Source organism: Chiloscyllium plagiosum, unplaced genomic scaffold (genome assembly GCF_037043375.1).
Source record: "Chiloscyllium plagiosum isolate Xiang-an unplaced genomic scaffold, Cpla_swu_hap1 HiC_scaffold_39, whole genome shotgun sequence".
Lineage (NCBI taxonomy): Eukaryota > Metazoa > Chordata > Chondrichthyes > Orectolobiformes > Hemiscylliidae > Chiloscyllium > Chiloscyllium plagiosum.
In genome coordinates this window covers 37,513,726-37,536,430 of record NW_028270177.1, presented here as the reverse complement: position 1 = coordinate 37,536,430, position 22,705 = coordinate 37,513,726, and the positions used below count along the sequence as shown (strand labels likewise).

At 41.6% G+C, this 22,705-nt stretch overlaps 1 protein-coding gene across 2 annotated transcripts in view; it reads right to left on the bottom strand.

The window, feature by feature from the left end:
* Positions 1–22,705, bottom strand: part of mesd (mesoderm development LRP chaperone) — a 59,310-nt gene that overhangs the window by 12,030 nt on the left and 24,575 nt on the right. Inside the window, exon 3 of one of the 2 annotated variants that reach the window (XM_043677616.2) lies at positions 18,854–20,002. The exons of the other annotated variant lie outside the window; for it this stretch is intronic. Within the exon in view, the coding sequence (XP_043533551.2) occupies positions 19,774–20,002 (229 nt within the window). The 3' untranslated portion in view covers positions 18,854–19,773. Of the gene's footprint in view, positions 1–18,853; positions 20,003–22,705 lie in introns of those variants that run through there. 2 annotated transcript variants of the gene reach the window in all.

The window sequence follows — 22,705 nt, the reverse complement described above, 5'->3', positions numbered from 1 at the left end:
TAATCAGCTTCTCACGGCCAATCAAAGCTCCATCCGTACACATGCCCCAGCCTCCAGCTTATTTATAAACTACACTTCAGCTCTGAGTTCACAAGAAGCTTTATGAACAATGGCATATTGAGTATCAGGTTCCTTGTTTTCAAACAATGCAGCAAGCCTCCAGCCAACCTTTCTTTGTGAAACAGTCCTTTTCTCATTTCACTCCACATTTAAAATTACAGAAAAATAAAAAAGAAACAATTTTTACAACTTTGAGACTCTTGGAATGGTTTACAAGAATCAAGAGGTTGGAGTGATACATTGAATTAAAATGGCAAGTGATCAGCAGTATTGCTATAACATTTGCAGGTTAAACAGACATGTTCTGCAGAGTTGTTGCAAATTTTCATTCGGTCTCAGTACAGTGGAGACTACACGGTGAACACTGCAGACAGAAAACAACCTTCAAAGCAAGCCTCTGCCTCATTTCAAAAGTGTGGTTGTGGCTGGATGGTGGGAACGGAGAATATAAAAGAGCAGGTATTGCATGGTGAGGAATGTGGTGGGGATACGTGTGAGCAATTAGCCAGTTGGCTAGAGTATTACAAAAGGAAATTAAGACTTTGAATAGAGAAAAAGGAGAAGACAATGTGTTAGGTAGTGGTATCATGTTGGAAATAATGGATGATGATCGGTTTGATCAGGAGGCTGTTGGAGTGAAAACATAAGGACCGGGGAGTTTCTTTAAGGGAGGTGGAGGAGTGAAAGCAGAATGCAGGAAATGAGATATGCATGGTCGAACTCCCATCACACACAGAACTCAATTCTTGGTTAAATATAATGAAATCATATAGGAAATGCTGGCAGGAGAGAATGGACTTAGGCAAGCTAGAAGGGGGCATGAAAAAGCTTTAGTGGGTAGGATTAAGGAAACCTCTAAGACATGAACAACAAGAGGATGAGCAGAGTGAGGGTAGGGCTCTTCAGGGATAGTGGAGGGAACTTGTGCCTGGAGTCAGAGGAGGGAGGGAAATCTTTAATAAATACTTTGCTTCAGTATTCACCACTGAGAGGGACCTTGTTGTTTGTGAGTACAGCGTGAAGCAAACTGATATGCTCAAACAGGTTGATGTTTAGAAGGAGGATGTGCTGGAAGTTTTGAAAATCATGAGGTTAGATAAATCCCCGGGCCAGACAGGATATACCCTGGGTTTCTACAGGAGGCGAGGAAAGATATTGCTGCGCCTTTGGCGATGATCTTTGAGTCCTCACTGTCCACTGGAGTAGTACCAGATGATTGGAGGGTGGAAAATGTTATTCCCTTGTTCCAGTAAGGGAATAGCAATAATCCTGGGAATTATAGATCGGTCAGTCTCACGTCTGTGGTGGGCAAAGTATTGGAGAGGATTCTGAGAGACGGGATTTATGATTACTTGGAAAAACATAGTTTGATTAGAAATAGTCAGCATGACTTTGTGAGGGGCAGGTCATGCCTCACAAACCTTATTGAATTATTTGAGGGTGTGACATAACATATTGATGAAGGTAGAGCAGTGGATGTGGAGTACATAGATTTTAGCAAGGTGTCTGATGTTTCCCCATAGTAGGCTCATTCAGAAAGTTATAAGATATGGGATATAGGGAAGTCTGGCAGTCTAGATACAGAATTGGCTGGTCCACAGAAGACAGAGGGTGGTGGTAGCTAAATTATTCATCCTGGAGCTCGGTGACCAGTGGTGTTCCGCAGGGATCAGTTCTGACCTGTGCTGTTTGTGATTTTTATAAATGACTTGGACAAGGAAGTAGAAGGGTAAGTTAGTAAGCTTGCCAATGATGCAAAAGTTGGTGGAGTGGAGGGCTGTTGTAGGTTGCAACAGGACATTAAAAGGATACAGAACTGGGCTGAGAGGTGGAAGATGGAGTTCAGCCTGGAAAAGTTTGAAGAGATTCACTTTGGAAGGTCGAATTTGAATGCAGATGACATGGTTAAAGGATTCTTGGCATTGTGGAGAAACAGAGGGATCTTCGGGTCTATGTCCATAGCTCACTCAAAGTTGCCACCCAAGTTGATAGGCTTGTCAAGAAGGCATCTGGTATGTTGGCTTTCATTAGCAGGAGGATTGAGTTTAAGAGATGCGAGGTCATGCCGCAGTTCTATAAAGCCCGGGTTAGACCACACTTGGAATATTGTGTTCAGTTCTGGTCGCCTCACAGAGTCATAGAGGCATAGAGATGTACAGCAAGGAAACTGACCCTTTAGTCCAACTCGTCATGTTGACCAGATATCCTAGGGGAGAAAGTGAGGTCTGCAGACGCTGGAGATCAAAGCTGAAACTTTATTGCTGGAACAGCACAGCAGGTCAGGCAGCATCTAGGGAACAGAAGATTCGACGTTTCGGGCACATGCCCTTTAGTCCAACTCGTCATGTTGACCAGATATCCTAACCTAATCTAGTCTTATGTGCCAGCCCTTGGCCCATATCTCTCTAAACCCTTCCTTGTCATATACCCATCCAGATGCATTTTAAATGTTGTAATTATACCAGCCTCCACCATTTCCTCTTGCAGCTCATTCCATACACGCACCACCCTCAGTGTGAAAAGGTGCCCCTTAGGTCTCTTTTATATCTTTCCCATCTCACCCTAAACCTATGTCCTCTAGTTCTGGACTCCCCAACCCAGGGAAAAGACTTTGTCTATTTATCCTATCCATGCCCCTCATGATTTTATAAACCTCTATAAGGTCACCCCTCAGCCTCCGATGCTCCAGGGAAAACAGCCCCAGCCTATTCAGCCTCTCCCTGTAGCTCAGATCCTCCAACCCTGGCAACATCCTTGTAAATTTTTTCTGAACCCTTTCAGGTTTCACAACATCTTTCCGATAGGAAGAAGACCAGAATTGCACACAATATTCCAACAGTGGCCTAACCAATGTCCTGTACAGCTGCAAAAGCTTCATGTTAGGACAGCTGTGGAAGCTTTAGAGAGGGTGCAAAGGAGATTTACCAGGATGCTGCCCGGACTGGAGGGCATGTCTTATGAAGAAAGTTTGACGGAGCTAGGGCTTTCCTAACTGGAACGAAGAAGGATGAGAGGTGACAAGATGATGAGAGGCATAGACAGCGGATAGCCAGAGACTTTTTCCCAGGGCGAAAATGGCTATCACAAGAGGGCATAATTTAATGGTGATTGGAGGAAGGTTTTGGGTAGATGTCAGAGGTAGGTTCTTTACAAGAGAATGGTGGGTCCGTGGAATGCACTGCCAGCAGTGGTAGTAGAGTCAGTTACATTAGAGACATTTAATCAATCCTTGGATAGGCACATGGAAGGTAGTACAATGAGGGGTATATAGGTTAGTCTGATCTTACAGTGGGATAAAAGGTCAGCACAACATCAAGGGCCTTAAAGCCTGTACTGTTCTATGTTCTATGTATCATCAGAACAGATGTAATGGAGATAGAAAAACATCAAGTAGCGTGTGACTTTATGGTAACTGGTACAGAAGGGTGAAGTCATACATTGGGTCCGAGAGCATATTCATACAGCTCAAGGAAGGGAAGAGTCAGGGTAGTCCATGTGAAAATAAGTGGGGGCAAAAATTGAAAGCAAACTGAGTTACATTTTCCAGTTCAGGGTGAGAGCAGGTAGTGATTCATGTTAAGGGGTTGGAGGAGGAGGTCTGTGCACAGGAACAAAGAAGAGTCCACAAATCCGACAAAAAGACAAGGTTAGCGATGGCCCATGTGGGTTCCCAGCTTTTATTTGAAGGAAGTGCGAGCAGTTGAAAGACCAATTGTTTAATATGGAGGAGGCTGCTACAGGATATGGATTGCTTGGGCCTCTGCTCAAGAATGAAGTGGAGAGACCCCAGACCATCTTGATGGTGGCAAAAAGTATGATGTACAAAAAGTGTACAATCAATTTATTGTCACTTGTGTTTACAAAAATACAGTGAAAAGTGTATAAGTTGCACCATTTTATAATTATATAAAAATAAATAATTGAGACAAAGTAAAGACAAAGTTCATTTTGTGTACTCTCCACAGCTCCTGCTTTTCTAAAATAAAGTCACTGAAGCCGCACTGAAGATCCCCAAAGCCTCCATCACTGCTGCAAGGACTTCAGACCGGACCCACACACTGCCATTGATGAAGCTAAAGCTGCATCACCTCCAGGAGAGTAGAACAAAGAACATAGATCATAAAAATGTACAGCACAGGAACGGGCCCACGATGTTGTGTCGAACATGATGCTAAATGAAACTAATTCCCTCTGCCTGCCCTTCATCCGTATCCCTCTTTTCCTTGCACATTCATGTGCTTATCTAAGAGTCCCTTAAATACCCTTACCATACCTACCTCCAGCACCACCCCTGGCAGCATGTTCCAGACTCCTATCACTCTCTGTGTAAAACACTTGCCCCTCACATCTGCTTTGAACTTTCCCCCTCTCACCTTAAATGCATGCCCCTTAGTTTTAGATATTTCAACTCTGGAAAAAAGATTCTGACCATCAACCCCACATATATATCTCATAATTTTATAGACTTTTATCAAGTTTCCACTCAAGCTCTACCACTCCAAAGAAAGCAACCTGTGTTTTTCTAGCCTCTCCTTATAGCTGATACCCTCTAATCCAGGAAGCTTCCTGGTAAACTTCTTCTGTACCGTTTCTAAAGCCTCCACATCCTTCCTGTAATGTGGCGACCAGAACTGAACACAATAGCCTAACCAAAGTCTTATAAAGCTGCAACATGACATCCTGACTCTTGTACTCAATTTCCCGACCTACAAAGGCAAGCATGTCATATGTCTTGTCTACCACCCTAAATACTTGTGTGGCCACTTTCAGGGAGCTATGGACTTGAACCCCAGAATCCCTCTGTACATCAATGCTGTTCAGAGTCCTGCCATTAACTGCATACTTTTCATAGAACATAGAACATAGAAAAATACAGCGCAGTACAGGCCCTTCGGCCCTCGATGTTGCGCCGATCCAAGCCCACCTAACCTACACTAGCCCACTATCCTCCATATGCCTATCCAATGCCCGTTTAAAAGAGGGAGAGTCCACCACTGCTACTGGCAGGGCATTCCATGAACTCACGACTCGCTGAGTAAAGAATTTACCCCTAACATCTGTCCTACACCTACCACCCCTTAAGTTAAAGCTATGCCCCCTCGTAATAGCTGACTCCATACATGGAAAAAGGTTCTCATGGTCAACCCTATCTAAACCCCTAATCATCTTGTACACCCCTAAACCTTCTTTTCTCCAATGAAAACAGCCCCAAGTGCCTCAGCCTTTCCTCATACGATCTTCCTACCATACCAGGCAACATTCTGGTAAACCTCCTCTGCACCCGTTCCAGTGCCTCCACATCCTTCCTATAGTATGGCGACCAAAACTGCACACAATACTCCAGATGCGGCCACACCAGAGTCTTATACAACTGCAACATGACCTCAGGGCTCCGGAACTCAATTCCTCTACCAATAAAAGCCAGTACGCCATATGCCTTCTTCACCGCACTATTTACCTGGGTGGCAACTTTCAGAGATCTGTGTACATGGACACCAAGATCCCTCTGCTCATCCACACTATCAAGTATCCGACCATTAGCCCAGTACCCCATCTTTTTGTTACTCTTACCAAAGTGAATCACCTCACACTTACCTACATTGAACTCCATTTGCCACCTTTCTGCCCAGCTCTGCAACTTATCTATATCCCGCTGTAACCTGACACATCCTTCCTCACTGTCAACAACTCCACCGACTTTCGTATCATCCGCAAACTTGCTCACCCAACCTTCTAGCCCCATCCTCCAGGTCATTTATAAAAATGACAAACAGCAATGGTCCCAAAACAGATCCTTGCGGAACACCGCTAGTAACTGCACTCCAAGATGAACCTTTACCATCAACTACTACCCTCTGTCTTCTTCCAGCCAGCGAATTCCTAATCCAAACCTCCAACTCACCCTCAATGCCATACCTCCGTATTTTTTGCAGTAGCCTACCATGGGGAACCTTATCAAACGCCTTACTAAAATCCATATACACCACATCTACCGCTTTACCCTCATCTACCTCCTTAGTCACCTTCTCAAAGAATTCAATAAGGTTTGTGAGGCACGACCTGCCCTTCACAAAACCATGCTGACTATCCTTGATCACATTATTCCTATCCAGATGTTCATAAATCCTATCCCTTACAATTCTCTCTAAGACTTTGCCCACAACAGAAGTGAGACTCACCGGCCTATAGTTATTAGGGTTATCCCTACTCCCCTTCTTGAACAAGGGAACCACGTTTGCTATCCTCCAGTCTTCTGGCACTATTCCTGTAGACAATGAGGACATAAAAATCTAGGCCAATGGCTCTGCAATCTCCTCCTTTGCTTCCCAGAGAATCCTAGGATAAATGCTATCAGGCCCAGGGGACTTATCTATTTTCACCCTTTCTAGAATTTCCAACACCTCTTCCCTACATACCTCAAAGCCATCCATTCTAATTAATTGTGACTCAATATTCACATCGGCAACAATGTTCTGTTCCTGAGTGAATACTGACGAAAAGTATTCATTCAGTGTCTCCCCAATCTCTTCAGCCTCCACACGCAACTTCCCACTACTATCCTTGACTGGACCTATTCCTACCCTAGTCATTCTTTTATTCCTGACATACCTATAGAAAGCCTTAGGGTTTTCCCTAATCCTACCAACTAAGGCCTTTTCATGTCCCCTCCTTGCTGCTCTTAGTTCTCTCTTTAGATCCTTCCTGGCTACCTTATAACTCTCAATCGCCCCAATTGAACCTTCACGCCTCATCTTTACATAGGCTGCCCTCTTCCATTTAACAAGGGATTCCAATTCCTTATTAAACCACGGCTCCCTCACACAACCCTTTCCTCCCTGCAAGGACACTCAATAGTTGCTCCTTGAACAAGCTCCACATATCAATTGTGCCCATGCCTTGAAGCCTACTTTTCCAAGCCATGCATCCTAAGTCGTGCCTCACCGCATCATAATTTCCCTGCCCCCAGCTATAACTCTTGCCCTGCAGTGCACACTTATCCCTCTCCATCACTAGAGTAAAAGTCACCGAATTGTGGTCACTGTCCCCAAAGTGCTCACCTACCTCCAATTCTAACACCTGGCCTGGTTCGTTACCCAGAATCAAATCCAGTATGGCCTCACCTCTTGTTGGCCTGTCTACATATTGTGTCAGGAAACCCTCCTGCACACATTGGACAAACACCGATCCATCTAACGAACTCGAGCTATAGCTTTCCCAGTCAATATCTGGAAAGTTAAAGTCCCCCATAACAACCATCCTATTACTTTCACTCTTCTCCTGAATCATCCTCGCAATCCTTTCTTCTACGTCTCTAGGACTAATAGGAGACTTGTAGAAAACTCCTAACAGGGTGACCTCACCTTTCCTATTCCTAACCTCAGCCCAAACTACCTCAGATGGCAAGTCTTCATCCATCGTCCTTTCCACCACTGTAATACTATCTTTGACAAGCAATGCCACACCTCCCCCTCTTTTATCCCCACCTCTGACCCTACTGAAACATTTAAACCCTGGAACCTGCAACAGCCAATCCTGTCCCTGTTCTACCCATGTCTCCGTAATAGCCACAACATCGAATTCTCAGGTACCAACCCAAGCTGCAAGTTCACCTACCTTATTTCGTATACTTCTTGCATTGAAGTATACACACTTCAAGACACTTTCCTGTTTACAGGCACCCTCCTTTGAGATTGATGCCATGTTCCTAACCTCCCTACACTCCTGGTCCTGCACCCTAAAGCTACAGTCTAGGTTCCCATGCCCCTGCAGAGTTAGTTTAAATCCCCCCTAACATTTCCTTAACATTTGATCTCCAAAAGTGAAGCTCCTCACACATACCCAGAATACATTCCATCTGCCATTTCTGCGCCCATACCTGCAACTGACCTCTTTCCCACTGTATCCTTTGACAATCTTCAACAGTATCCACAACTCCATCGATCTTTTTATCATCTGCAAACTTACTAACCCACCTATCTACATTTTCATTCAAGTCATTTATATGCAGAGGAACCTCGATTATCCGGCATTTGATTGTCTGAATATCGGATTTTCTGGTAAGATCACAAGGTCCTGAAGCTTGGCTAAACTGTGTTATCTGGTATTCGATTATCCGGAATTCAATTAACCAAACGAAATACTTCTGACCGTGTCCGTCAGATAATTGAGGTTCCTTTGTATATCACAATTAGCAGATGACCCAGTACGGGTCCCTGTGGACCATCACTAGTCACGGACCTCCTGCCTGAAAAACACCCTTCCACAACTTCCTCTGTCTTCTATGGGCAAGCCAATTCTGAATCCATGCAGCCAAGTCACCATGGATCTTCTGGATGAGCCTACCATGAGGGACCTTGTTGAAAGCCTTACTAAAATCCATGTAGACAACATCCATTGCTCTACCCTCATCAACCACTTTTGTCACCTTCTCAAAAAATCATTAGTAAGACACGACTTGCCCTGCACAAAGCCATGCTGACTGTCCCTAATTAGGCCACACTTTTTCAAATGAATGTAAATCCTATCCCTAAGAATTCTTTCCGAAAGCTTCCTAACCACTGATGTGAGACTCGCCCGTCTATAGTTTCCTGAATTATCTCCATTTCCCACCTTAAACAGAGGAGTAACAGTAGCTACTCATCAATCCTCCAGGACCCCTCCAGTAGCTAATGAAGATGCAAAGATCTTGGTCAAGGCCCCAGCAATCTCTTCTCTGGCCTTTCTCAGTTATCTGGGGTAGATACCATCAGGCCCTGGGGATTTAACTACTTTAATGGTCTTCAAGAGACCCAACACCAATTCTTACTTGATCTCAAAATGCTCTAGCAAATTAGCATGCTCCACACAAATCTCACTATACTCCTTCCCCTGGGCGAATACTAATACAAAGTACTCATTTAAGATCCCACCCAAAATCCTCTGCCTCCAAGCAAGGTTCCCTCCTTTATCCTTGAGTGTATCAATCTTCTGAGCTGAAAATGTGTTGCTGGAAAAGCTCAGCAGGTCAGGCAGCATCCAAGGAGCAGGAGAATCGACGTTTCGGGCATGAGCCCTTCTTCTGGAATGAGAAACGTGTGTCGAGCAGGCTAAAATAAAAGGTAGGGAGGAGGGACTTAGGAAGGGCATTGGAAATGCAATAGGTGGAAGGAGGTCAAGGTGAGGGTGATAGGCCGGAGTGGGGGTGGGGGCGGAGAGGTCAGGAAGAAGATTGCAGGTTAGGAAGGCAGTGCTGAGTTCGAGGGATTTGACTGAGACAAGGTGGGGGAGGGGAAATGAGGAAACTGGAGAAATCTGAGTTCATCCCTTGTGGTTGGAGGGTTCCTAGGCAGAAGATGAGGCGCTCTTCCTCCAACTGTCGTGTTGCTGTGGTCTGGCGATGGAGGAGTCCAAGGACCTGCATGTCCTTGGTGGAGTGGGAGGGGGAGTTGAAGTGTTGAGCCACGGGGTGGTTGGGTTGTCTTCTCTCTAATTATCCTGTTGTTTTTGATGTATGTATAAAATGCCTTGGGATTTTCTTTAACCCTACTTGCCAAGTTCATTTCATGGCCCCTTCTTGCTCTCCTAATGCCTGCTTCAGTTCTTTCCTGCTTTCTTTATATTCCTCAAGGGCTCTGACCAATTTTAACTTCTTAAACCTTGCATATGCTTCTTTTTTCCTTTTGACTAAGTTCATCTGCTTCACTATCTAAGGGTCCCTTACCTTGCCATCCTTGTCCTTCCTCTTTACTAGAACATGCCGGTCCTAAACTCTCATCAGCAGGTCTTTTTTTTTAACAACTCCCACACATCAAACGTGGATTTGTCTGACAATAGCTCCTCCCAATTAATACTCCCTAGCTCCTGCCTATTACTGATGTAATTTGCCCTCCCCCAATTTAGTACTTGCCCACAAGGTCCTGACTTCCCCTTATTCATATCTACTTTAAAACTTAAGGAGTTGTGATCACTGCTTCCAAAGCGCTCTTCCACTGACAGGTCAGTCACCTGACCAGGCTCATTAGCTAGTACAAGATCTAATATGGCCCCTCCTCTAGTTGGACTATCCACATATGTTTCAAGAATCCCTTTTGGATGCGCTTAGCAAATTCCACTCCATCTAAGCCTCTTGCAGTAAGGGAGGCTCAGTCAATATTGGGGAAATTAAAGTCACCCACGATGACAATTCTGTTTTGATTGCATCTGTCCATAATCCGTCTGCATATTTGTTCCTCAATGTCTTGGTGGCTGTTGGTGGGCCCATAGTATAATCCTATCAGAGTGACTGCACCCATCTTATTTTTGAGCTCTACTCATATTGTCTCAGTGGATGAGCTCTCCAGTGTATCCTGAGGGCAGATGTAACATTCTTCCTGATTAGTGATGCAATTCCTTCTTCCTGTCTATCCCATCTAAAACAATGAATGTTGAGTAGTCAGTCCTGTCTGTCTCTCAACCATGTCTCTGTAATGGCCACAACATCATAGTCTCATGGACTGATCCAGGCTCTAAGCTCATCTGCCTTATCTATAATACTCCTTCCATTGAAATAAATCCACTTCAAACTATTAGTACTATTGTGTTCATTTACCTTTCTCTGCCTGTCCTTCTTCCTGATTTACTGGTCCTAACATCTACTTACCCCTTGATTCCTCTACTTGCTGACCTGTTGCTCTGGGTTCCCAGCTCCTGCCACTCTAGTTTATACCCTCCTGAGTAGCATTAGTGAAAGTTCCTGCGAGGATATTGGTTCCCCTCCAGTTTAGGTGCAACCCGTCAACGTTGTACAGGTCACTCCTGCCCCAGAAGAGGTCCCAATGATCCAAGAGCTTGAAATCCTGCCTCCTGCGCCAGCTCCTTAGAATGGAAAGGACCCACCAAGTTGCCAACTCTGACACCATCTATCAAGCCGCCACCACCACAGCCAGGAAACTGTCCCAACACCTGAGGACCAAGGGACTGTTCAAATTCCCAAGGAACTGGAATCACCACTGTGCCTTCACCGATGGCGAAACCATTGTTCAAGCCATGGCCAGCCAGGCAAGTGGGAGTGAGCCAGAATGCTTCCTACTCTGCTGCCACCATCTTGTTGTCAGTGCAGTGGATGCTGGGAAATTTGAGGATATTATCCTCAAGTGTTATTATATATATGCACACACACACAAACAGATTTTAATTAATATGTTATGGGGAGCATGTAGGAAAATGTCTATATAACACTTCTCCTTGCGATACTCGGAGGTGTGAGGAGAATCACATTAGAGTAGGATTCTCTGTTGTGACGGGTGATACACAGGATTGTCAGAGTGGAACCAGAATGAGGTTTGGTCCATCCAAGTTGAGTGGGCTCTCGGGGGGGCATACAACTTTCCTCTAATTAATTTTACAAACTCTTACCCACACAATGTTTTGCATTAATAACAGGAAACCTCTGACAGAGGCTTAACTGTGAACAGAACAGGAAAGGTATAGTTCAACCAAAGTTTATTCCAGTCCCACTATCCTTAATGTAATTATGCAGCAAGCAAATGTGTTACTCGTTATAACTCCTCTCTCACTGCTTACTGTCTGTGTCCACGTCTCACTGAATCTTTGTTTCTCAGAATTGTTTTAAAATATTTCCACCCACAAGGATGTAACAGGATGGTTATAGATACGATGCTTCCCCTTACTGGTGAATGTAAAACAAAGGGAGAGTTTCAGAGTTAGGTGGTTAAACTGAGATGAGGGGGAATTTCTTCATTCATACTCCGGGAAATGTTTGTACATGATGTCCTCAGAAGTTGTAGATCCTCAGTTGTTGGGTACCTACAAGACTGAAATATATTTTTGGATACTAATGACATTAAGGAATACGCAGATAATACAGAAATATAACAGAAATAAATAATCAGGAAATTTAATTGAATGGCTGGGCATACTAAATGGGCTGAATGGTTGACTCATATTCTTCTGTTCATTCCTCCTGTACGCTTTTACTTTTTCCTTCTTTCTATTATGTTCAATTTTGTTGAATGCTGCTGACTACATTGTCTCTCAGTAACTCAATCTCCACTTTTATTCTTGTCTTTCAGCCTGCGTTCTGTCTGACAATGGTACCTAGATATAAACCATGCAGTCATTCCTCTATTGAGGTGATACCATCAATGTCCAGGAATTATAGCGAGATGAAGAAATATTCATTTACTCCTAGTTTCAAAATCGGTTTGTTTATGTGAGTATCACTGGTAGGGGTTAAAATTATTGCTCATCCTTAATGAAGTGGTGGTAAGCAACTTTCTTGAGCTACTGCAATCCAAATTGACCCAGCGTCAGAGAATGCACCTCCAAGTCAGAATGGTGTACAATTTGGAGTGTAACTTGCAGGTGGTGTCCTTCTACAGGTTGCAGGTTTGCAAGATGCTGTTGAAAGAACATTGGTGAATGGCAGCCCTGCATTTTCCATATTGTAGACCCTGCTGCCACTGTGCGCTGATGATGACGACAGTAAGACCATCAGACATAGCAGCACAAGTAGGGCATTTAGCCCATCAAGTCTGCTTTGCCATTCAATGAGATCAGGTCTGATCTCATAATCCTCAATTCCACTTTCTCACTATTACCCCATAACTCTTTATTCCATTACTAATTAAAAATCTGTTAATCATTTTGTCCCTCCCATGTCAAGGTACAGTAGCTTTTGTCATTTCTATCATATTCAACTATTACAGTAAAAAGCCACATGGACAGCACAAATTACCAGATCATACAAAGGGTGGCATAAAGTGCATACGTACAAAACACACAAATACAGTATAACAAAAGAATGATAACTAATAGACATCGTTCTAGCAGCAATTCGAAGTCATGCTAAGTTTTTCAGATGGAAAAAAAAAAAGAGTCCGATTAAAGTGTTCAGGAGCCTGATGAGAGATTGAATGTCCCAGTATCTTCTGCCAGATGGCAGGAGAGAGAAGGGTTCGAGTGAGGGGCGTGTGAGGTCTTCCACGATACTTTTAGCCTTTCGGATGCAGAATGTGGTGTAATTGTCTGTAATGGAGGGAGAGACGCTGATGATCCTCTCAGCTCTCCTCACTATCCGTTGTAGGTCTTACGATCCAAGATGGTGCAATTCCCAAACCAGGTAATGATGCAGCTGCTCAGAGTACTCTCAATTAACCCTCTGTAGAAAGTGATGAGGATCGGGGTAGGGGCTTTCCTCAGTCTACACAGAAATTGAGACGCTGCTGGGTTTTCTTGGCTTGGGGAGCTGGTGTTGAGGGACCAGGTAAGATTCGCATGGATGGTGTACTACCATTCAGTAAGATCAGTGTTGATGAGATTGTGACGACATGTCCCCATCATCCTTGACTCTATGGTATTTGAAAACTTAACTCCAGTACTCTTTGGGAACAGAATTCCAAATACCAACAATGTTCAGAGAAGAAATTTCTCCTCATTTCGGTCATAACTGGGAGATAACATTTTTTTTAGAAACTGTGCTCCCTTATGCTAAACACCCCCCAAGAGGGGAAACATTATCGGCAGTTACAGGGAAAAAAATAGAGTAAGTCCTCATCTGGAGTTGTACAAAGTTTTGATTTTAAAATGAAAATAAAATTCAGGTAAAATTCTAACTAATGAAATTCAAAATGAGGAATTAAAAAAATAAAACAAAAGCATGAAACACTTGAAATGGAATCACATTCCATTCACAGAGCACTTGTTTACTCCCATCTGGACAAGGAATTGTTACATTAAAAGTCATTATTACATAAGATCATAAGTATTTATGAGACAAAGTTTATTTAAGGAAATGAATACAATGTGATTGCTAATAAGCTATAACCTCAGGCCATAGCCACACATTGTATGTTAGAACAAATACCAAGGCTCTTGGAATGAAAAGAAAAGCACAGGAGTATTAGGCTTATCGTCAGGACTATAAATGCCCCATTGATAATTTCTAACAGATTAAAGAGACAAGACTGTGTGGACTGCTGGTCAAAGGCAAGCCTATTTCAATTTGTGTCAAGGGCTTTTTATGGAGTACATTGTAGTACAAGTAGCTTTATGTGAGTTTATGTTGTTCCAGTTTGTTCAATGTTGGATGCCATACATTTTATGATTTTATTTTATATTTGCATGGAATGGCCAGAACAACAGAGAAGTGGTGCTACAAAATGGCCTTCGTGCCCTGGAACAGAAATGCCAAATTTGTCCAGCAACTTCCTTAAGTACAATATGGGTATCAAGGGACTTGAAAGCGATACTCGAATTTACATGAGAGGGGCTTACAAACATTTTCCAGTAGTCTGGTGTTACCCAAGCCAAGATGGCATTGGACATAATTCAGGTACCTTAGCACCCATGAAAGTTGGATGTATTGGCTTTCTCATGTCTGGAATAGGATACAATTTCAACACTTCTACCTAATGTATATTTAACATTTGACACAACAGTTTTATTTTATCTTAACGTCTTACCTTGTTGTTTTAATCAGTTCCCTTAAAAAGATGCAGCAGCGGAAAGGATCAACTAGTTAAAAACAAAATGGAAAAGGCAAATGCGGAAATAAGGCCACAAAATGGATGTCAGATTGGTAGCAAACAGTTTTTTTTGAGTCTTTGATATTCCCTTCCTCAAAAATGGGTGCAAAATATACTTAAGGCAGAGGTAGATAGATGCTTGGTTACCAAGGGGATGGAAGCTTATCGGGGGTACACTGGTGTGTAGAGTTGAAGTTTGTAAACAGCTGCATTGTAAGAAAGCAAAAATAAATCGAAAGTCATTAGATCTTAATTTAAATCGGTTATCAAACTGGTAAGTAATGATTAAATGAGAATGGAATGCATCAACAACATTACAATGCACTTTAAAAAAAGGCAAATAACATCTGCTATCAATCATCCAATTTTAGCCTTTCCTCCACTCTGGGAGCTTAACTTCTGTTAATGATGGGGATTCCTGATTTTTCAAAGTTAACATTTTGATAGACTGATCAGGGAAAGACTTTTTCCTAATTAGAGCCAGGTGCAAGGGGGTGTTTGTTATAAATGTATTTACTTGTTGACCGTTAAGAATATTTGCCACAGGGAGCAGTTCAGGCAAGGATTGGTATAACCATTCATGGTAATATTGCATAAACCTTTGAATCAGTGGAATATACAGGTCTTTAGGGAGAGAGCAGGGCAAGACAATGAGGTTTAGAATCTCAAAATTTTATGGCTCCAATCTAGATGGAGTCAGAAACACAAATGAGCAAGTCTGAAAATTGCACAGAGAAAGACAGAAGTGGACTTGATGGGTACCACCACTGGGGATATTTTTAAATAAAATAAATGAGATCAAAACATTAATCTCAATAATGCAGAAGTAACCTTAGGATCAAATAACAGGACTAGATGCAGGACTACAGTAAATGAAAATCTTGCTTCACAATGCAATAGAAAATCAACAGAATTAAGAGGAGAAAATAGACATTTTATGCAGATGCAATCATTGTAGAATGAGAAATGAAACAAAAAGTACTTTATAAAAATTTTATAAAAGGTACACTTTAAGAAACTGCTATAAAGTACACCTACTCTGATATTTCAATGGTATATTCCAGACATTGTCAAACATTTTAGGTTGCAAACACTAGTTAGGTAAAAACAATTGACCTTTCTAGGACACTTTATATTCTAAGGAAATGTGAAACATTATTTGTGTACTAACAATAGGTCTGAGAAATGTTTAAATAAAACAAAACAAAAACCTGCAGATGCTGAAGATCTGAAATAAAATCAGAAATTGCTGGAAAAACACAATCTCAGGCAACATTGTGGAGAGAAAACAGAGTTAGCATTTGAAAGCCAGTGACCCTCATCAGAAAACTAATAGTAGCTAGGACAGGGTCAGGTGTGTGGCTGGGTAAAGAATGTGGGAAAAGGTATTAGTGCCCTAAAATTACTGCATTCTACATGAAATCCTGAAGGTTGCAAGGTCCATAAGTGGAAAATGAAATGCTGTAGAACAGCAATGATTTGGGCTGCTTTCAGCATGGTCAGCTCATTTTCAGCTATCCATTATCAGCTTTTCCCCTTCCCTGGCATAATACTAAACATTCCTTTATCTGCCTAACTTTAATTCCCTTCTTCGCTGGGCTTTATCTATCCACTCACTCTTGCCTTCCTTCACCTCCATCAGCATAGATGCTATCCTTTCCTAGCCATTATCAGTTCCAAAGAACAGTCATTGGATTCTAAACAAGTTGCTATCAGATCTGCTGAGTTTCTTCAGCTATTTCTGTTTTTGTTTCTGATAAATATTTCCTGTCAAGAGCCTGGTAACACCATCACATGGCATTAACTAAATGTTCCATTGCTATTTTACAAACAAGCTAATTACCATGATTCTACATTTATCATGTAAATATATTGGAATTTTCTAAACCCTGGTCCCAAATTAAGTACTAACAAAATTTGCACTGACTCATGAGAAAGGTCACAATATTCAATCATTAAACTAATTCAGAGAGAAATCCATTAAAGTCAGAAGAGAAAACAACCCTTAAAGTAATACCTAACATTTTTGGATTAAAATACTTAACCTCATTCCACTTTCACTACACAGTTCTGATGAAAGGCCACAACCGTGCAACATTAATTCTTTTACTCTCTCCATTAATGCAGTCATACCTGATTGAAATAGAAAATGCTGGAAATATTTAATGATTCCTACAAATCTACAAGTCTTGTTTCAGAAAATAATAGTGCACAAGTAATAATTGTTAAACCAAGTATATTGTCCAACTTCTGTGGCAACATGCATTTTTCCACATGTAGTAATCTGGAGTTATAGACATGATGGCAGAGGCTTCGATTTTCTATCACATGGTCTATCACTTACACTTGCCACTGATGTGTGCTAGAAGGATGAAGGTTGACAGTTCGTTCGCATTAGGAATATAACTTGTTTGGTAATCAAGTCCTGGGCTGCAACTTAAACCCAGTGCCTCAGTTCACATTTTGACTACCGCAAAACAGAATTTCAAAAATTCCTTACTGTGCTTTCAGTGTTCCAGTTCTGTCTCAATCTGTATTAAAAGAGTCTCAGCCTAGTCAATTTTTCTTAAACTCAGAATCCCTGCAGGGCAGAAAGTAGCCATTTGGTCCAACCCTCTGAAGAGCAACCCACCCAGATTCAACTCCCCCACCCTATCCCTGTAACCTCACACTTACCACAGCTAATCCATCTAGCATACATGTTCCTGGACACTACAGGGCAATTTAACATGGTCAATCCACCTCACCCTGCACATCTTTGGACTGTAGGATGAAACCAGTGCACCGAGCAGAAATCCATACAGCCAAAGAGGGAACATGCAAACTCCAGAGAGTCCAGGGTTGGAATTGAACCTGGGGTCCTGGTTCTGTCAGGCAGCAGTACTAACCATTGAGCCCTTTGCCATCCAAATGACTACAACAACTTAAAACAGCTCAAATTATCCAAGTCATATCAAACAGAAACAAGGTGATACCAATTACTTATTTCTTGTCTTCCAAATATAATGGTCAAATTTAGCATATTACATATGACATTAGATTTTAGAATGCATTGGTGAATACAGAATGCCAACTTTTTCTTTTATGAAATATGCAGGTCAATGTTAATCCTATCTCAGGCTTACACCCAAAGGATAGTCTAATTTATAACTGGTGTTTGGTTTATGATTATTCACTTTGATAATGTCCAAACTCCTGTGGGAAACAGAGGTTGGAGCACACCCAGGGTTAACACTTCCCTACTTTGATAAGTTTTCTTCTAACCCTTCATAATCCCAGCCACAAGTAACCACATGCTATTTATCTTCAGCACTCCTACACTTCACTGATGGCATAGGGAATTTATGCTAGAAAACTGGAAAAGGTACAAGAAAAGATTTACAATGATTGTACCGAGATTGGATGGTTTGAGTTACAAGGATAGGTCAGGACTGTTTTCTCTTTAGCGTGGGAGGCTGAGGGGTGACCTTATAGAAGTGTATTAAATCATGAGGGGTATAGGTAAGGTGAATAAACCAAGGTCTTTTCCCTAAGATAGTGGAGCCCAAAACTAGAGGGCATAGGTTTAAGGTGAGAGGGGAATGACTTAAAAGGGACCCAAGGGGCAACACTTTCAGAGGGTGGTGCAGATAGAGGAAGTGGTGGAGGCAGGTACAATTACAACATTAAATGCATCTGGATGGGTAGATGGACAGGAAAGGTTTAGAGGAATATGTGCCAATCACAGACAAATGGGGCTAGTTCAATTTAGGAAACCTGGTTGACATGGTCGAGTTGAGCTGAAGGACCTATTTCCATGCTGTATGATTCTAAAACTGACCAAAGGCTAAAGATAACCTTTCCTAAACTGGTCATTACAAAACTGAAATATCTTGTTCTATGAGACAGAAGAAGAGATTTGATGAATTATTCATCAAATGTGCCAAATGCTTCTTTCTCCAGACACTTCCCACATGACAGAACTGCATCAAGTGAAAGATCCAAAAGGACAATTTAATTTCACATGCCCCAAAGTAGTTTGATTGAATTTGTATTTCGTGAGTTAGAGGCAGGAGCAGACAGTTACTTACACTGGAAAGAAGAATACATTAAGGGCTTGCCAGCTTCCCAACTTGTTAGATTATTTGGATGCTTATTGCTCAGCAAAACAGTTCCACTGGTCAAGATAGTACAGTGCAGTCCAGTAGCCATCTGCATGTACTACAAACACTGAAATCAGAGAACACTGGGTAGCTATTTACACAAAAGCAATCTTGTCATAATAGCAAAAAAAACTAACAAACACTGCCTCCTTTGAGCAAGTGAGATTTTATCAGTAAATTTCAGCATAATGATTGCTGATGCTTTTACAATGAGTTAGACATTGTAAAAGCTGGTACAGTGCAAGCAGTAAGATGTCAGACAACATACTTAAAGCTCTGAACAACTTTCTACAGCAACAGAATAACAATCATACAAACACACAAGGTTGAGTTGGAACTTGTCTACAAAAAAGATTAAACAGTTCTACAGTTTAGGCAAAAGTGGTGTCGAAATTTGAGTGCTTTTCTTTGAAAAAAACTGAAGTCACTGACAATTGAATTGCTTTGTTGCTGTCAGCAGAAAATAGACTGAAATATACCATGGCTACAGGGGAGAATCAGATGAGTAAAGACAAAAGGCTGATATTACAGTGAAAACATTTAAACAGAGTACAGAACTTGCCCAAGTATTGTCAGAAATATCCTGAAATGAATACATAACACTGCTATATTGACCATATGCTCGCTGCATTTTTAAGAATTATGTTGAATTTAGAAACCACATCACTGCTCATAAAATAACGGTTTCAAAATAGTACCTAAATCACAGAAGAAAATTGTATTAAGTCAAGTGTCAATTCGTACAAAATGAAGAGAAACCTTATTTAATGCTGTGATGAAAGATACTGGAAGCAAATGTGACTTATGTTTACAATTGTACAGTGGCAATTACATTCTTGCCTTTTTAAAAGGCTGCAACTTGCAAAGAAACAATGAAATGCCTGTATATTTGGAATCACTTAGGTGAAGTTCACACTGCAGTTTCATCACCCAAAGGCTTGGTGAACTATAAAAACCAGCACCACTGATTCAACAGTAGTTCCATAATAAATCTCAACATCAAAAGACAAACTAATACAAAAAAAAATTTCTTCTATTCATTTTGAACATCTTCTAATTCAACTATGTCATAGTTCATTTTTATTTGCTCGGTTGCCTTTCTGAGAAACTGTTGCATCTTTTTTCTTATCGGGCTTGATTTCATTCTTCTTTTTCTCTGCTGCTTTTCCGGGGTATGTCTGTCCTTCAACAGTAACATCTACACAGCGCTCCTGATTTATCAGGAAGTCCTTAATCTCCCAAGCATAGCTTCCATCACGTAGCATAAATATGGCACGATCAGAACCAACAACAAACCTAGGAAAGAAAATTTTTAAAAAAGGTGAATGTTCCTCAAAACTAATAGAAGTGGGCAATATCCACATAACCTAAACAAAATTAAAGATCAACCAGGGAACAGAGGTGACAGGAGATTGCTTGGATCCTTTGATCCTCTACTGAAAAGGTTACTAGTTTTTGCTGTACTTTCACAGCCACAATTGACCTTTCATTGTATCCAAGTGCTTTTCTTTCCCCCATTCTTTCATGGGACGTGGGCATTGCTGGCCAGCATGTGTTATCCACCCCTATTTGCCCACAATCTAAAATGCCAAACATCAAACACAAAGATGATTTCCACCCCTAAAAGGATATTAATGAACCAGATGGATTTTTACAATAATCCATGATTGTCATGGTCACCATCAATACCAGATGTTGTTAACTAAATTTAAATTCCACAGCTACTGCCACTGGGTATGAAGTTATGCCCCAGAGTACAGGGGCCTCTGGATTATTAGTCTAGTGATATTACTACCATGCTATCATTTCATGGGAAAACATGTGGATCAAAAATGCTAATAGAATTCTGACTTCTCTCAAAGAGGCTGGTATAGTAGTATTACAGTTGCAATTCGTTGATCAGATCCCACCTAGAATACTGTATCCTGCTTTGAGCACCACATTTTAGGAAGATGGCCTGAGAAAGATTGGAATAACCTTTCATGCCGATGAATTGGTAAGTCTGTGGGATAGATTGCATAAACTTGACTAGTACTCCGAAGTTCTGATCAAGTTATTGAAAATCATAGAACGATTTGATAGTATAATTGCAGAGAAACTATTTTCTCTGGCGAAAATCCAAACCAAAAGGAATACAAACTTAAAATTAGAGTTTCCATATAAAAGGCCAAAGAAATCAGCAACACTTTCTTCAAACATCTGTGGAACCTAAAACCAAGAGGGAAAGAACTTCATTCGGGGAGGGCATTACAGAACATGAGACAAAGGCAGCTCAACAAAATTGGGGACCAGTTCAGTCATGATCTGGCTGAATGGGTTACACAGATTTCAAGTACTAAATGGGCATTTCTTTAATGCTCCAAAGAAAGTTCTTAGGCTAATGTTGCTGGTTTGTCTTCTCTATGTGCTACTTCTCTTCAATGCATTAAAGCATACTGCTCTCCTTCATAGGAATTTTATCAGATTTGAAAATGGGCCAGCGGGGATAATGAAGGCAGGTGGTGAAACATTTAGCAATCAGTTTTAAGAAACAATTTTATAAAGGGATGGAAAGTAGAAAGGTGTAAAAAGGGAGTTCTCCTTTATTCATTCACAGGATGTGGTCATCACTGGCTAAGAGGGCATTTACCCACAATTGTCCTCCAGAAGGTGGTGGTGAGCTACCTTTCTGAACTACTGCAGTGCATACCCACAGTACTGCCAGAGAAGTATTCCAGGATTTTTACCTAATAGTATTGAGGGAATGGAGATATAGTTCCAAGTCAGAATAGCAAGTGGCTTGGAGGGAAACTTGCAGTTGGTGGTTTTCCTATGTATTGACTCCTTTGTCCTTCTGGTGGAAAGTTGTAGGTTTGGAAAGTGCTGTCTAAGGAGTCTTGATGAGTTGTTGTAGTACATCATTTAGATGATACAATTTGCTGTCTCTGTGTATTTATGATGATGGTAGTGCATGTCAATGGTGATAGATGGGTAACAATCAAGCAGGATGCTTTGTCCTACAGAGTTTATAGCTGATTAATTTGTTGTGGAATTGCTTGCCCTATTACATGTCACTACAATCTTTGGCATGTAAAGTAGTTCTGTGCTGTAGCTTAATTACATTGACACCTCATTTCAATGCAAACCTGCCTGCACTCTTCATTAAGTGAGAGTTAATTGCCTGATTTGGTGGTAACAATACAATAGGGGAATGCTGGGCCATGAGATTACAGATTTTCATTAAACACAATTCTGCTGCAGCTGATGGTACACAGCAACCTCAAGGATGCCCAGTCTTGAGTTATGAACATATGAATTGGAGCAGGAATAGGCTATTCACTGCCTTGAGCCTGTTCCATCATTCAATACAATCATGGCTGATCTGTTGGATTTAAATTCCACACTCCCATCAATGTGCAAAAATTTTTGATTTTCATACCTAATAGGAATCTATTCCCACTTTAAGAATATTCTTAATGACCATGTCCCACTCCTGCCTGAGGAAGGCAGCACCAGAGTCACAACCCGCAAACAAAAATCCTAAAATACCTGGCTCTACTTTTAATACACTACTTCTGGACTTACCCATGAGAAAATATTATTTCCACGTCCACCTTGTCATCAGCTTGAGGCTAGGGTTAGACAATAACCAGGAGGACTCCTTGACCATGTTTGATTCAATGGCATGAGACTTCATGAACTTAGAACATGAATCGGTATTTGAAGCCTCCATGTTGCGGCCATTACGGAGACTTGGATATCACATGAGCAGGAATGGTTGTTGGATGTTCTGGGGTTTAGATGTTTCAAAAGGAATAGGGAGGGAGGTAAAAGAGGTGGGGAGTGGCATTGCTTATCAGAGGTAGTATCACAGCTTCAGAAAGGGAGGTCGCCGAGAAAGGTTTGTTTACTGAGTCAGTGCGTGTGGAAGTCAGGAACAGGAAAGGAGCTGTCACTTCACTGGGAGTTTTTTATAGATCCCCTCCATTAGCAACAGAGGCATGGAGGAGCAGATTGGGA